The sequence below is a fragment of the Lytechinus pictus genome, chromosome 11 (assembly GCF_037042905.1).
Source record: "Lytechinus pictus isolate F3 Inbred chromosome 11, Lp3.0, whole genome shotgun sequence".
NCBI classification, from domain to species: domain Eukaryota; kingdom Metazoa; phylum Echinodermata; class Echinoidea; order Temnopleuroida; family Toxopneustidae; genus Lytechinus; species Lytechinus pictus.
Window position 1 is genome coordinate 17,838,418 of NC_087255.1, and position 16,319 is coordinate 17,854,736.

The 16,319-nt window shown below is 34.1% G+C and overlaps 1 protein-coding gene across 4 annotated transcripts in view; it reads right to left on the reverse strand.

The window, feature by feature from the left end:
- The window catches only part of LOC129270911 (epidermal growth factor receptor substrate 15-like 1), a 39,620-nt gene that overhangs the window by 19,468 nt on the left and 3,833 nt on the right, over positions 1-16,319 (reverse strand). For all 4 annotated transcript variants that reach the window (XM_064106899.1, XM_064106901.1, XM_064106900.1 and 1 more), the window contains exons 2-8: positions 14,127-14,171; positions 9,412-9,549; positions 7,145-7,240; positions 5,736-5,804; positions 3,498-3,623; positions 2,399-2,458; positions 1,544-1,780 (exon numbers count right to left, since the gene is read on the reverse strand). In XM_064106899.1, coding sequence (XP_063962969.1) covers positions 1,544-1,780; positions 2,399-2,458; positions 3,498-3,623; positions 5,736-5,804; positions 7,145-7,240; positions 9,412-9,549; positions 14,127-14,171 — 771 coding nt within the window. The remainder of the gene's footprint in view (positions 1-1,543; positions 1,781-2,398; positions 2,459-3,497; positions 3,624-5,735; positions 5,805-7,144; positions 7,241-9,411; positions 9,550-14,126; positions 14,172-16,319) is intronic.

The following is a 16,319-nucleotide window of genomic DNA, read 5'->3' on the forward strand; positions in this document are numbered from 1 at the left end:
TTGATTGTATTATTTCATGTGTATGATTGATTGTATTCATTCATGAATATGATTGATTGTATTCATTCATGAATATGATTGATTGTATTCATTCATGTGTATAATTAAGCATTACAATCAGCCCCACAATCAATCGCTAAGCTTTAAATTACTAGCCCAAATCACATTGTTATTGTTACGTACAAGAAACTGTTTCAAAGCAACTGGGAGAGTTTGTTTGAATATAGACACCTAACCTGCACTGGAAACAGAGAAATACATGGGACCACACATAAGTTTTATATGAAAATTCAGCTTTGAATTGCCAGATACACATATCATAAAACCAATCAGGACAAGGTTGTTTTTTTTTCTTCAGGGGATGAGAGCCTAAGCAGATGCTTGTCAATAACATAAAGAAAAGTGTTTCTGATGTTTATTGTGCTCTTTCCCCCGAGTCTTCATTGGTGAAGACAACTATCTTCTTCATACTTTCCAGATAATTAATAATGATTTGAGTCAAATGGGCAGATAGTTTGGATCTCTACTGATAGAGATTTATGTCACATTGGCTATCCATACTTAAACCACAACTTTAGCCCAAAGTTTAAATTGAATGTGACTTCAGAATATGGGCCATTTTGTTAAGACTGGATTTGTGACCTAGAAACTGTGTGACCAAAAAAGGAGCCTAATTTGTACATGAATTTTTTTTCCTACAGTAATTGCTGCTAGAATTGTATCTTTGTTTGGGTTTTCTCAAATATCTCCAATTCCAAAAAGGAAGAAGGAAACGGTAATTTTCAGGAAGTTGAAGTAGCATTATAGCAAACAGCTCTTGATAAAGTGCAGGTAAGATTGAGTGAAAGGAGGTTTTCAAAACAGTAGAGGAAATGTTACAAGCGGCATTGAGAGGTGGCAGAATTCTGTTGTACGATATCACTACTGAATTCAATCCAAGCGAAGGAATCAACAAAATCAAGTCCCAAATCAAATTCATTATTTGATTTCAAATAAAAAACAAGGTTTATCTGATGGAAACAAAACTTCTGAAGGTGTCCATGGCAATGAAGACAGAGTGTAGTGGTTTCATGGTACACCATTGTATTCTCTTGTGGGCATCGACGATAATGAAAAAGATGCATACAATTTATGCTTTCTATATTTTTTTCTGAAACAAACTTTCACATGGGTCAATGTAAAATTTATCTATTTCAAAAAGAATCCTAAGGGAGGGAGAATGAAGAAAGACTAAAGATAGATAAGAGAAGCCAAAAGTTTTGAAAAGGTGATTCAGTTTATGTCAACGAAACAATGATTTTATCTGCTTTGCCTCCCAACAGTGGTAATCCCAACCCAAATATGATAACTATATTGAGCAGAGATGTAGTCGAGGCCACATTTTGCCGGCCTTGGCCACGGATATGGCCAAAGTCACATAAAGTCTATGGGAGAAGGTTTTCTCCTACGGCCTCATGACTAGGAAGTATCGTCCTTGGCTACATGTACATCCCTGATAATGAGTAAGGCTAATCACAATAGAATGAAGAACGAGTATACTGACCGAACTTGGCTGCTGCTGAGGGAAAGCCATAGCCGACGGAGAGCCGCTGCGCAGGGCTGGACTCGTCGGGGGAGGTGTGACTCTCCTGAGACCACCAGTAGGGGGCAGCATACCAGGAAGGACTGAGATGGAGCCTGGAAGGGAAGGTTTTTTCCTCTTGGATTGCGGGATGAGTTTGGCTGGGAGGGCTGCGGGGACTGGATCCTTCTCAAGGGCTCGGTATACAAGGTACATAGCCTAAGAGATAGAAGGTTTACATGTATTTATATCTTCAAAATAGCAATGGATATGCATTGTAATTAGTAAGTTCAAGTAAATAAGTCAGTTAGGTTATATTGCAGTTTCTTCTTAATCAAAAGATCATTGATTTTCTATATAGAAATGATATAGATGGGATACATATTGTACCAAGTAACAAAAAATATAACAAAAAAAATTGTAAATTTAAGGAAAAATATTACTACAGCTTGTAAATTCTCTTGATTAGGCTTTTCATGCATAAACACAAACCACATATGGTATCAAATTATTTTTTTAAGGAAATACTCTTTCAAGACTAATACATGTAGCTTCCAATAAATTGGACATAAATTACATTTCCCATTACAGGCAACAAGGAAATGCATCTGTAGTTGGAATGGTTGCATATATCCATCAAATTGAAGATTAACGTCCAGTCTTTAGTGCCATAAAGGTACAAGTCATGATCAGGCAGGCAGGAACAGAAACCTCCCTTTTAGGCAGATTGATGTCTTATCAATTTCTTTGTAAATCATTGTCCAAATGCTTGCTTGTTCATTTCTAACAGTTCTCTTTATTTCCAATACTCAAACTAAATTCTGAGAGTCAACTTACCACTGAAAATTCATCTCTGTCTAATAAGCCATCCTTGTCAATGTCACTTAGATCCCATATCTATAGTTATACCAAAAAAAATGAGAGTTGTTTGGATGAAATATGTCTTAATGAAGTGACTCCAAATAAGGCTCCATCACATGCTATCATCTTACAATACCATCTAAGAAATGGGTGTCTCCAATTATTTCTCAGACTTTATTTTGTTCTGCAGCAAGTGGTTCCATATGCACAGACTCTAACTTGTTCTCGGCGACAACCCCAATGCAGTTATTTGCCTTTTCAAGCTGTCCACATTCATTGATTAGTATGTCATGATTCGAATTAATATCTTATGATATGCACCAAAAGTTTCCTTGGTATTGATTTAGCTCCCAAGAAAGTATCCCCAGGGCCCCGTCTTACAAAGAGTTACAACTGATCCAATCAATTGTAACTCTATGGAAATCCATCAGTGTCATAATTTTTTTACAGGAAATTTGCAAAATGTCCTCTGTAAACAAAGGAGAACACACCAAATTGTCAAGAAATCAATGAATTTATGGATATGCATTCATATCTAGATTTTATTTGAACAAACATGCATTCTACATGTTGACTTTGCTGGCTTTCCATACATGTAGTTGCGAATGATCGGATCAAACGCAATTCTTTGTAAGACGGGCCCCAGCTGTTTGTAAAGTCACTCGTAACTTATAAACAACATTGTGAAACACCAATCAGGTGGGTGTTTCATGAAGCTGTTCGTAAGTTACGACGACTTTACAAGTGATCCTTTCTTATAAGCAAAATCAATGCAATCTAAAATCTGGGTCCCGTTTCATAAAGACTTGCTATAACGACAAAATGAACGTTTCGATAACAAATTTACCATCAGCCAATCAGATAGCTTTTAACTGTTGTTGCAAATTTGTCATTATAACAAGTTTTATGAAACGGATCCCTGGTGTGTATCACTTACCGCAAGAAAGGATCACCAGTAATTTGTTAATAAGTCACACATATTAAACTTAAGAACAGCTTTATGAAACACCATCCCGCATTTGTATGATTTATCAATAAAGGGGTGATTTACACACACAACAAAAATTGATCTTACCCTGCTGAGTACGTCTACAGGTAGCTTAGAGTTCATGAAGACACCTTTGACCTTGTCACCCGATAGTTTGTTGTCGATCGGAGAAAGACCATCGAAGATACCGTCATACTTGGCCTTGTCTTCAGCCTGAAGGAATTAAATAAAGTCATTTTTATCAATTAATTATTTTCCCCCATCTCTTTATCAGTTCTAAACCAAAACAAGCGATGCCTTTAACCAGTGCTTCCCCCTCTCTACTTTACAGAGGTATTACCAGGGGCCCGTTTCATAAAGAGTTACAACTGTTGCAACTTTGCCATTATGGCAACTACCATGGCAACCTTGATTCTGATTGGCTGCTGAGCCCTGTTGCCATGGTAGTTGCAATAATGGCAAAGTTACAACAGTTGCAAGTCCTTTATGAAACAGGCCCCAGATATGTATACCTACAATGTGAAGTTTTGTTACATATATACAAACTCATTTGAACAGATCTCAGATTTTATGAACATGCATCTAGCAATCCCAAAATGAGGTTTGTGTATGGTAGGCAATTTCAATGCTTATTTTGTTAATTATGAAGCTTTTGAATTGAATTGAATTGAACTGAATTCAAATAAAAATAAACTTCTTTTGCTTTAAGGTTCAAGGCATCAAACCACACTTTGTCACCTTAAGGGTGAAGCAAAATAGTGTTCCTCAAGTGCAAAAATAAACAAAAACAAAAAAACTATCATTAATACCCTACAATTACCCAAATCCTGATTGATTGAACATGTACATGTACCAGTACTTCAACCAATATTTTCACATTTACCCGTCCATTGCCACATATTGGATTTTAACGATCTAGGAATAATGTTAACATTCATTTAGAATGCTGAGGACCAACATTTATGCTTTCATTTTACAGAAATAAACCTGATTTCACAAATCTGAAAGTATTGTGCTCTCACGTTTGACAAAATTATACATAATTTGCAAGGTTTTATTAGTTTTTATCCGATATCACACAAATGCACCAGTTATCAGATTGATATTACATGTATATCAAAATCACAATATAAAAATATAAATACTACCGGTACCTATAATTTTAACAGCATTATCACGACAAATTATATTTGAAAATGAATATAAAAGCTTCTTAAAAATGTCTCTTTACACTGTATTTGTATACATTATTATGTAACAAATACCAACAATAATGTAGCCTTCCAGAGAGAATACACAGCGAATCACTTCATATTGAGCTGAAAATGGATATTTTTATCATTAAAGCATAAAAAGGCAGGACAGTAATTCATATAAAACTTAAATATCCTCAGATCTTCACAAATTTGATAACAATCATTTTGTCCAAATATCGATTCCTAATTTGATACTGTAACTGTACATGATGATGGATACAGTATCGTATGCAAGTATTGATTCATTTTGTATCTTCAATACCAACAAATCATTATTGTCATATGAAACTTGCTTGAATGGAGGACCATATAATGCAAGACAAATTACTTCTCACAAGCTTTATGAAAGTGTCTTTAAACAATGGGGGAAAAAACAGCAGCCAATATGCACTTGAAATATATTGTGTCAGTTCTGAACTTAATGAATGTACCAATTTAGTGAATCTAAAAAAGTAAACCTGGCAAAAAAAAAATCAATTGATGTTTCTCTGTAGTGAAAAAGAATGATCAGATATATATACATCAAATCATCCCTGTTATTCTAATACTGTCTTGCGTCTTATCCATCGAAGGATACTGTGATAATATAGAATTATTAGGGTGTGTTCAATGTCGATTTTCAAATTTAAACAGCAACACGAACCATGATTAAAAACTTGATTACAAAATGCAGATATAGTGAGGAACAAAGGGTGTGTTTAATGTCCCCATTCCAGAAAATTTCTTTCAGATCTCAATGGCTCCATTCGAAAGTTTGAATAACGATCAGCTTATTAGATTTTACAACCTTCAGCATTGTGGATACAATGAAATGCGACACTGAACACAACTGAGTTTTAAAGAGTCTTTAATTGTGCACTCGCAGTGAAAGTTGCACTGATGTTAGGTTTTGAGAGCGGGGATTTTTATAGACGATCAAATTATAATCAGATCCAATCCAGATCCTGAACGATGTACTGCTGATCGTGTGAGTGTTCTTTGATTTGTAATAGCGTTTTGAATCATGATTCATGTTGCTGTTTAAATTTGAAAATCAGACATTGAAAACATCCCAGGTCACATGACTTACCGATACTGCCCAAGGGACATCAGCCATTGCCGGGCTTCCTGATCGACCGTGTACTGGAGGAGTTCCACCCTGAAAACACATTAATGTATCAATAAAGTTTGAAATGAATGCTACTGCCAAAAGTAGCACTCAAAATGTGACAGGAGCATTATGAACTAGTTTCAATGAAAGTGGCATTTATCAAATCCAAACTGTGTAGGTTTGGCAAAAGGAATTTAAATAGAAGAGAAAAAAGTAAAAAGAGTATAGGAATACATGTACATCATAGTTACATGTACATATAAAGATAAAACAGAACACAAGAGTAACTACATACCTTTAGAATACAATTCTCAATATACATCTATTAAACTGAAGCTTTAGAATATAACATTTATACATATTTCAAGTTGTTGCTATTAGGTTTAAAAACAAACACTAAGCATTTTATGAAATGGAAAAGGTATTGAAAAATATATAAATTTGAAATCAATTTTGTAATGCAGAAATACCCAACACAACACCTGTACAATATATTGAGACCATAACTTTAATCAGCCAAACATTGACTGTTAACATAATTCAATACAATCAATAAATACACAGCACTACAGGCTGTGTCTTTCATGTACATAAGACATTTCCTTGTGCAATCAAGCATTAACAAGGGCATTGGGTCCAGATTGAATCGAATGTACACAAATCCAATTACTACACACCATCTGACAGGACATGTTTATGTAACCTTTCCAAGTCTGTCATCATGTATGGTATAATGTCTTTCGACATCATGATTAAACTAGGGCCCTCTTTCATAAATTGGATTTTGTATAAAAGGGGACTTTACCCAATAAATGCAATCGTTTCTCCAGCTTGTAACAGTTACAGTTGATAAAAAGGATAATGAAACAAGGAAAATATTGTGGTTTCATTTCTCAATAAAGTTATGGTTTCTGAAAACAAAAAACACATAGCAACTAATATCTTCCAACATATTCAAGGAAATTGCCGACTTTAAAACCATGTGGCAGTAATTATTTCCACAAAGTTAATATTGCCTATAAAAAACCCTACTCTCCCTATGTTTGTTGTGTACTACAAGTAAAGTGTACTGTATTTGCATTATTATTCTTATGTAATGCTTCATTACGTTACAATAGCATCATGTAATTTTCCTCCTACCCCAATTTCTTTTTTCCTTATTAAGAAAGGAGGGGGGGGGGGGGGTAATTGACATCCAACTCACTTAATATTGGATGGAATACAAAACGAATGCATACTACAGTACAAGTCTACATGGAAAGGCGGCTTTGTCTTCCTCTATTAAATATTAAAATATTTTCGAGGAACAAGGGGGAGGGTTCAATTACGTACTTTATCTCCAAGCACAAAACAAAATATTTACAAATTTCGTCCACACATGTACATACCAGATTGGGGAGAGGTGCTGGGAAGGTCAATCCAGATGGGGCTACTTCCTTACCATTCTGGGCAAGCGAAATCAGCTTCAGGGCTACCACAAACGCCTATAAAAAAGAGGCCAAGACAAAAAGAGACAATTACATGTATAAGAAAGAGACAAAAATACAGAGGGAAGGAAGAGAGTCGGAAGGAGAAATTATGAAGGGTATAACAAAAGTATAATGGAGAAACAGGGTTTCAAGGAAAGGCATGGTGGGGAGGGTATGGAGAAAAAAGGTGAAAGTCGGTACTGAGCACAAGAGATGAAGAGAGGGATTGAGATAAAGAGGAGGAGGTGACCGTGAGAGAAGCTCATTTCCAAAAAGGAAGTAAAGTGTTGACCTCTTTAAAACCTATAAAAAACAAATTTAAAACTAAAACAAATTGGACTATGTTTTGTATGTATGCATATTATCACAATGAAAACTCAAATTATCATGTTTGTCTAGTGGTCGACATGTTTATTCATATACTTGAATGCTATTATCAATTACGAGTGCTATGCACAATGTATACAAAAAGGAAGGAAATTGCAACAACAAAAAATGTAATTTGAAAATGGCACTTAATAGCCTACAGTATGTAATAAGATGGTGTTAATATCAGAATTCTTGTTGTAGGTATGATGCTACAGTTGTACATGTAGTACATGTAGAATGTATAATTTTAACAAATTGTACAAGTTATAGTTTATCACATGTGGAACTATAAAAGTAGTTCACCTCGAAGAATTGCAGGTACTGTGTACCGGTACACTTCATGACTGCACAAAACACAGTATAACATCAAAACATGTAATATGGATCAGTATATATTATAGAAGTCTATCTCTTGAGAGGCAATTAGCAACACATAAATGACATAAACTATGCCCTAATGATGATTAACTACTGAATATTTCATTGGTTCCAAACTACATGAAGGGCACATAAAATAGGAATATATATAATGAATCATTATCAAGGGAAAACCGATTTACAATTTTATATTTACATGTTAAAGCAGGAAATACATGTTTACCTGATTTGTCCTACATAAAAGAATAACAATGAATATTGCCTATTGGTATGGATGAATGAATAATGTTTGACAATCAAGGTCCTGTTTCATAAAGACTTGTTATATAAACCAATTATCTCTCGGCCAATCAGATTGAAGGATTTCAGTAGCTTATAAACTGTTAATGCAAATTTGTTATTGTAACAAGTTTTATAAAACTTGGGTTGTTTCAGATTCCCCCTTGTGTATCCTAATCCATAACATTTAAAATGAAACATATATTCTCCCATGACAATACATGTGTGTCATTTGCAAACATATCTTGTCATAGGATCGGTTCAGACTGTGAAGTGCTTTTGTGCATTTTAAACTTTTAATAAAATACATGTAGGTATACACAGGAACATAATATAATCTACAGTATTAAAGGAATTCAGGTTTAGGAGTACATGATGCAATTGGTTTACATACGATGTATGCTTTAAAAGGTTTCATATACTTTGCTCTTTACATTTTCGACAACCTATATTGTACCATGTTACTATAGGAATGCCCGACATAGCAACATCATTAAACGATTGATTACATTCATAGATGCATTGTATGGAGTGCAGTGTTAAAAACATGAAAAATATGAACACTGAATATGCCTTTCATAATATACATGATAAGTAACAAAGAGATGTCATATTTTTTTGCATTTTATCCAATATTTCGATGGAGCATTCTCATGACGGAAAAACATCTACAGCCCAATTCTGGTTGAAATCAGTTTAACAGAGCCCAAGATAAGACCACTTGAATACCTAATCAGCCCCACTGAAGGCAATGTATCATTGGCCTGGTTCTGAATGTTAATACAGAAACCCGGCCAATATTATTCATGTGGTCACACATAGTGCAAATGTATCGCGGGCAGGCGAAAAGATATTTTTTAATTTTCGTGGGCTACTTTTCGCAATCTACAGCCTAAATCTGCATCATTTGATAAGCCTTTAACATTGCAGTGAATGATAAATTTCTGGGGCTTTATTTCTATTTTCCAAGGATATTTTAAGCATTTTGGGGGGGAAATCGAATCGAATCCCGTGTAATTTTTCCCCTCGATTCCTACTAAATGTGGATGCTTTTCATCAAGCTCCAAGATAAGATTCACACCGATGAAATGCAAGATCGGTTTTTCTTCGATGTCACGCTTTGGTACTCTTTTGAATTCAAAATGACCTTTGACCCCTACCTGTTTGTCTAGAAACCCCCTCCCCTGGGGATCAGAGAGCTCCCATATCTTATGGAGGATGGTTTCTCTTAGTCCTGATTTCTTGAGGAAAGCTGCTGCATCTATGGCTCCTATCTTTCCTGTGCCACTCTTATCAACCTGCAAATAATTCAGAATAAACACTGATTAGACATGATGTATACCATCATGTTGAATTATAATCAAGAAGAAAATACATGTAGAGTAATAGCACTTCGTATATTTTGATACACTGTACTTAAACAAGTGAAACGCCTCTGGCAGTCTCGCCTGCAATACATGATTCGATATAGCAGCAGTGCTGACTTTGAGAAAGCAATTGAATAATTATTCACAAAAGAAAACACTCATACACATGAATGATAATGAAATCTGTATGTCCATTGACCCCAAATGACCTTTGACCATGATCATGTGACCTGAAACTCAGGCAAGATGTTCAGTAATACTTGATTAAAAATGTCTAAATTTAATGAACTAGGTCCATATACTTTCTAAGTTTTATGATGAAATTTCAAAAACTTAACCTTGGTTAAGATTTCAATGTTGATGACGCCGCCGTCGTAAAAGCACCTACATACATGTATAGTCTCTCTCTGGTATGCAGGCGAGACAATAAATATAATGTGCTCAACATGTACGTGCACATGTACACGTAAAATATGAATGCCAAGAAGTATCTTGAAATACTGGAGTCATTTCTCATAACCTCATAATACCACAGCAGAAACTAAATGAAGGAACTACATGTAGATGAGGCACAAGAATTTGGAGTGAAACTAATCTGAAAATAAAATAAAGGTATTTTTGCCAAATAACATGTTTTTAAATGATGTTCATTTTCCCCTCCTACATGAACTGTATATCAAATTTTTGTTTTACTATTCGAAATAACTTTGATGAGATTTTTTTTTTTTTTTTTTACTCGGCATAAAATCAAAGCGGAAAGGGTACAAGACATCAGAGGAGTGTACAGTACATGTACATGTAAAAGTAAGACTTGTTTATACCTTAATCACAAAATTGTTTCTTCTTTTTTTTATTAGAGGGGAAGGTGGCCCATAAAGTAGTTTCAAAATTTTGTTGAACTAGACAAGCTCCCAGATTATCCATGTACGATTATTTAGGCCCGTGTACATGTAGGTCATGCAGTAGGGATACATGTGTGTACAGTAATGAATGATTATAATAAATCTCTTTCAAAGCTACATGTACAGTGTATGTCAGATTCAAGTCATTCCGTCTACATGTGCTGTACATGAAATTAGTGAAGTCTAAATAAGCAAATATGTTGTTTTTGGTACAACACACTTGGCAAAAAATATTCTACAGATTATATTTTGCTGCATAGTTGTGTTCGAACGTTAAATAGTGAGTCCCATCACAAAATGCACCCCTTCATGATGACTGTTGAATGTCCATACAGTATGTAGACAAAAACACTACAATGCTCACCGAGCCCAGAGAATTATTATTATTATTATTATTTATTATTTATTCGGCATTTCAAATTACATAAATTATAGTACTATACAAATTACATTTAAAGATAAATTCCAGATGTGGGAACGATCTCAAAATGACTTTTTACAGAATTTAATATTTATGATCACCAAAGTGTCTGTGTGCCAAAGGATTCTGGAAGAAATTGTGTAATTGCTGAGAAATAAGCAAAATAAGCGCGGATTCGGTCACTTCCGTCGGGTCTTTATTCCAGCAATAATAATACACTGTCCCACGTGTGCCTATCTGTGTTGGCGATCTTCAGTGCGATCGTTTTACAAAGTTCAGTTTATGTAACTGTACCAGATCTAGATCCACGATGATATATCAATACTTTACCTTGGTTTTACAGACTTTCTCACGAAGTGTTTTACTGCAACTACGTTAATTTAGCTTTAAATAGGACATACGTGACATAGTACAAAGGACCTGGAATACAGATGAAGGGGCTGCCTGGGTTTGGAAAATGTTAACTAAATTACCATGACCCACAGGTCTTCCTTCCCACACCCCTTTACCTCCATCCAGGTCAGTATAAGAATATAAAAAGAAACATATGAATTAAAAGTATACAACTTAAACTGTATATTTCATGTACAAATGAAACATATAAAAAGCAATACAATTTCACAGTCAGTCTCGAACTAATGACTGGTATCATAGACATACTTGTAGACCTGAAAATAAATATTTAATTACTTTACCATCTGAAGAGTATGAAAGTGAAAACAAATATCTAGGGCATCTGCTCAAATTTCATCAACTCTAGACGTTGAGTAAATCTGCAGGTAGTTTTTGGTCTCCCCACCTTATCTTCTTTTTTTGGACTGATATTTATTGACATTTTCAAAACAATTAATGAGAGTAAAACATACATGTAATGCTTATTTTAATTCACCATAAAATGAAAAAAAAAATCTGTTTCAAGTCCATCCTATGAAAAGGGGTTCTTTATTTCAAAGGATATCCAATTTATAAAACATCCCATTTTAACATCTCATAGCCATAGGGGGATTTTGTAATTGAAATTACCAAATCATCAGATTCTAGAGTTAAGTTCACATCAAATCATAATTTTCCATTTATTTGTTATATGTGTATTCTTTATGAAAACAAATGTATACTTTAATATGCTCGTGTAATAGAACCAATCCTTTTTATCATTTTAACGAGGCAAATCACTTTTATAATATTTTTTATTATCTCTGTATATCATTTCAGAAACTGATTATGACAATCATATTGTGTGTTTTTTTAATCTTACAAGTACAGAAAGCCAAGAGATTTACTATAAAAGGTTTCTCACGCAATGTAAGTTCATTTACGACTCATTCACCCCTGGTATGGTATTTTATGCTGTACATAGTGTAATACGAGTCTAAATATCTTCTTCCTGAGATCCACTGTGATCTATGACAGAATGTTTCCGGGTGACATTTCCCCTCAAGGAAAGCACCTTCACTGTGATCTATATACAGTTAATCACTTGCTTTACAATACAAAATAGTGAATGGGGTGGGACAACAGGAAATCCTACAGGTAGTGCTTGACCAGGGAAAAATGTGCTACTGTCTGGCACTTGGTAACAGGATCAGACATTTATTATATTTTAAAATATTATATTGAATGAATAATGCACAACTACATTATGTTGTGACATGTAAAAAAAAAAGAGAACATGCTCAGTACATGTATATGTTCTGGGTTCCGTAACACAAAGGTTAGCGATTAATTGCTAATTTGAAAGAACAATGCTGATTGGTTCCTATTCAGTCTACCGAGCAAAATGCGCATGCAACGATGATCTTGATAGGCCATTTCATTTCGCGATTAATCGCTAACCTTTGTGTTACGGAGCCCTGGTCGTGATTTACAGGATAAGACATACATTATACTATTTATAATTTTTAATACATGTACAAATCTTTAAGATCAATTTTCGTCAGTTATTAAATGAATCTTTTATTACAATGAACAACAAAAACAATAAAAGAAAGAGTGGGGATGATAATGGATATAAAATCATAATTTTCATCATGCTTCATCTCTGTATTCATGTTTAAGAAAAGGCCTTGCAAGATGAGAAAGGCTTGGTTCCTCTACAACACGTTAAAGGCAGTCAGACAGGAATCAACTAAATTTTAGATCATGAGAGCATATTCATGTAATAATGAAAATGAAAGCAAAAGTAAGAATTGTGATATGGACCTACAGCTTTCAATTAAATCAAAATGAACATACGTTTACATGTATTGTAATTTGATGTTTGCATTTCTTTCTTTGAAATCAATTTGGATGGTTTCTTTTTTTCTTAATAAGCAAACATAAGAAATTCTTCTAGGCAAAGCCTTTATAGCACCAATGCATCTAATCTGCCCTGTCCCCATATTCTCAACATGGATTGTACCAAACTTCAATATTTTTTGTTCACAATTTATATGTACACATTGTAAAGTACAATAGTAAGTTTAGTAATTACTTCCATTGTGTCTTTAATAATAAACAATAAGAAATTGATTATCTACTTGATTATTCATTACGATATGATGGTAAACTCTCATTCAAACGAAAAGTAAAATTTCTACTTTCAACAAAGCTGATCCTTTAAAAGCATTTAATGATGAAACATGATCAATAAAAACTTGGTTCCATAGATCTCTGGTTCTTAAGAACACTTTAATTAACAAGAAATATTCACCATTAATTATGAAAATGAAAGCAAAAGCAATCAACCTACAGATTTTAATCAAGATTCTGATATGAAAACTGTAATACTTCAGCGACAAACTAAAATTCTATTGATATATCTACATGTATTAAAGTTGAAGTTTGCACTTTTTTATGAAAATGAAAGCAATTTCAATCAACCTACAGATTGTAATCAAGATTCTGATATGAAAACTGTAATACTTCAGTGACAAACTAATTAGAATTCTATTGATAATACATGTACATGTACATGTAAGTTGAAGTTTGCATAGTTTCTTAAACTCTACTTTCTACTTTTTTGCAAAAAATGGTCCATTGGGTTATTAGTTTCTGTACGTTCTACTTATTTACATACAATAGTTAAAATTTAGTGATAAATATGTTTAATATGCATAGACTGAGGACAACCAAAATCTACAATAGAAATAGTAAAAGACCGTACTACCAACAGAATTAAAAGGGGAGTGTTTAAAAAAATGTCTTACTTGTCTGAAGAGTGATTCATACGCTGTTAGATTGGACCCTGCAACCTGCATAGGAGACAAACAAAAATACTGTACTTGTTTTGATCATATCATTTTTTTGTTGTTGGAAGAATGAAACAAAAACATATGGCAGAGCTGCCAAGTTGTATTTTGCAATTTTCAGTATTCTTATCCCCAAAATCAGTATTTTGACAAAAAAATCAGTATTTTTACAGTGTGAGATAAATATGCAGACCTGCCAACCTCTGGGAATGAAAAACTGTATTCTGTGATTAAAAAAAATGTATTTTTCCAAAAAAAAGTGTATTTCATAATAAAATGCTTGGCGCACTCGCTCATCGCGGCGCTCAAGCTGCATGCAAGCTAAAATGTGCACTGTTCTTGCAGATGAAAAAAACAAACATTAAAACATGTGTATATCTTCACCCTGGTTTTAACAAAATGATTGAAAAAAAAAAAAGTTACCTGAAATTACATTGATCTAATAACCATATATTTTTTTTTTTTTACAAAAAACATATTTTTCAAAGAAAAAACGTACTGCCGAATATGGTTGCAAAAACGTACTAACTACGGCTAAAACGTACTGGTTGGCAGGTCTGATACGGCACATACAGTTCAAATAAAGCTTCATACATGTATATCTATCCCATGATCCCATACAAAATGGCAAAAGTTCTGTATGATTTTTTAACATTCAATTTAAAAATGTATTTCTTGTAATATCAATTTAAATCACATCAAAATTCAACATCACTCTTCATTTTCTCCCTCCCCATTCTCTCTCTCTCTCTCTCTCTTCTTTTTTGCCCTCTATCTTTGACTCAGTTTCTAATTGTCTATAATAATCTTTCTTTTGATAAATTTTTAGGTTCCTACATGTAGCAAATTTGTTTTTAAAGCAATGAGTATTACTTCATTCTTTAAAAATAAAAGGCAAATTTCTTTAAATGAATCTTTCTATATTATAATTCATTGAAAGCTATGCCAAATTACAGGGCAATAATAACTTGTAGAGCACTGTGAGAGTCATACCTGACCGACATGATACAAATCCACTATTAAAATGTTTTCAACAAGAAATGTGTCAAAAAGGAATTCTATTAAACACACAGGCTCAGTATATGGAAGTAGAACAAAAGTGGGCTTTACATATCACCCATTATCACAACACACGTACTATCACTGCCTTTCTGTATCATAGTCAGGAAGTGTATAGTGTTTGTGTGAAGTTTCAGGCATGAGTCATAGGAATATGGAGTATCAATCAGAAGTCTCGCAGAACCTATTAATAAACCAGATCCTCTCATCATCATCCTTCTATCGTAATCACCTACATGTAATCATGGATTTTTAACTCATTTTCTCCTCTTGAATATTGCATGGCTGTACGGAAAGATTAGAGCAAGATCTTGCCTCTAATTCTCCTCCTGTCCACTCTCGCACAGTAGGTGGTTTCAAACCGCCTCGATCACAAGAATCCTCCTTAAATTACGAGAACTTTTTCATGCAAGTAAATACCCGTTAATTATTCCCATATTCACACCGCCCCAAAACACTCTTCAGGATAAGTTCCTGAAGTTACGAGCATGCGCATTACACGGTCTGATAAGCAAGCAAGGCGCGAGATTCAAAATCGCTAGCTCAGCAGCCACACATGCCCTACTACACGCTGTGCTAAGAGTTCCAGTAATTTGCTTTCACATCGCCAAAAATACCTGCGACCTTGGAAAAATCCCTCGTAGAAAAGTTCTCGTAATTTTGACAAGTACCTACTATTAATAGCGGGTATTTTCTTTCGGGGAGATTACGCGTAATTTGCTTTCACATTTCCAAAATTACCTGGTATTTTCTGATCGGGGTAAATTTCCCGATCAGAAAATACCTGGAACTGACGAACTTCGAGGTGGACTGAAACCACCCAGTGACATTTAAAGCACAGGGATATGTTCTGAATTTTTAAAGCATACAGTGTAAAACCTGTTTACCGTACTAATGCACATCACAAGCACTGTATGCCCTACAGAATTAAATAGTTCTGTTCATTTGTGTGAATACTTGTATTGTATTAAATGTACGTGTACAGTCACTTGAGAATTACTTTGAACAAATTTGAAACACAAGACAAGTGAACAAGTTTTAAAAGCAATTCAAAAGTTCTAGACCTAATACAGTGTAGCTGCATTTATCTAT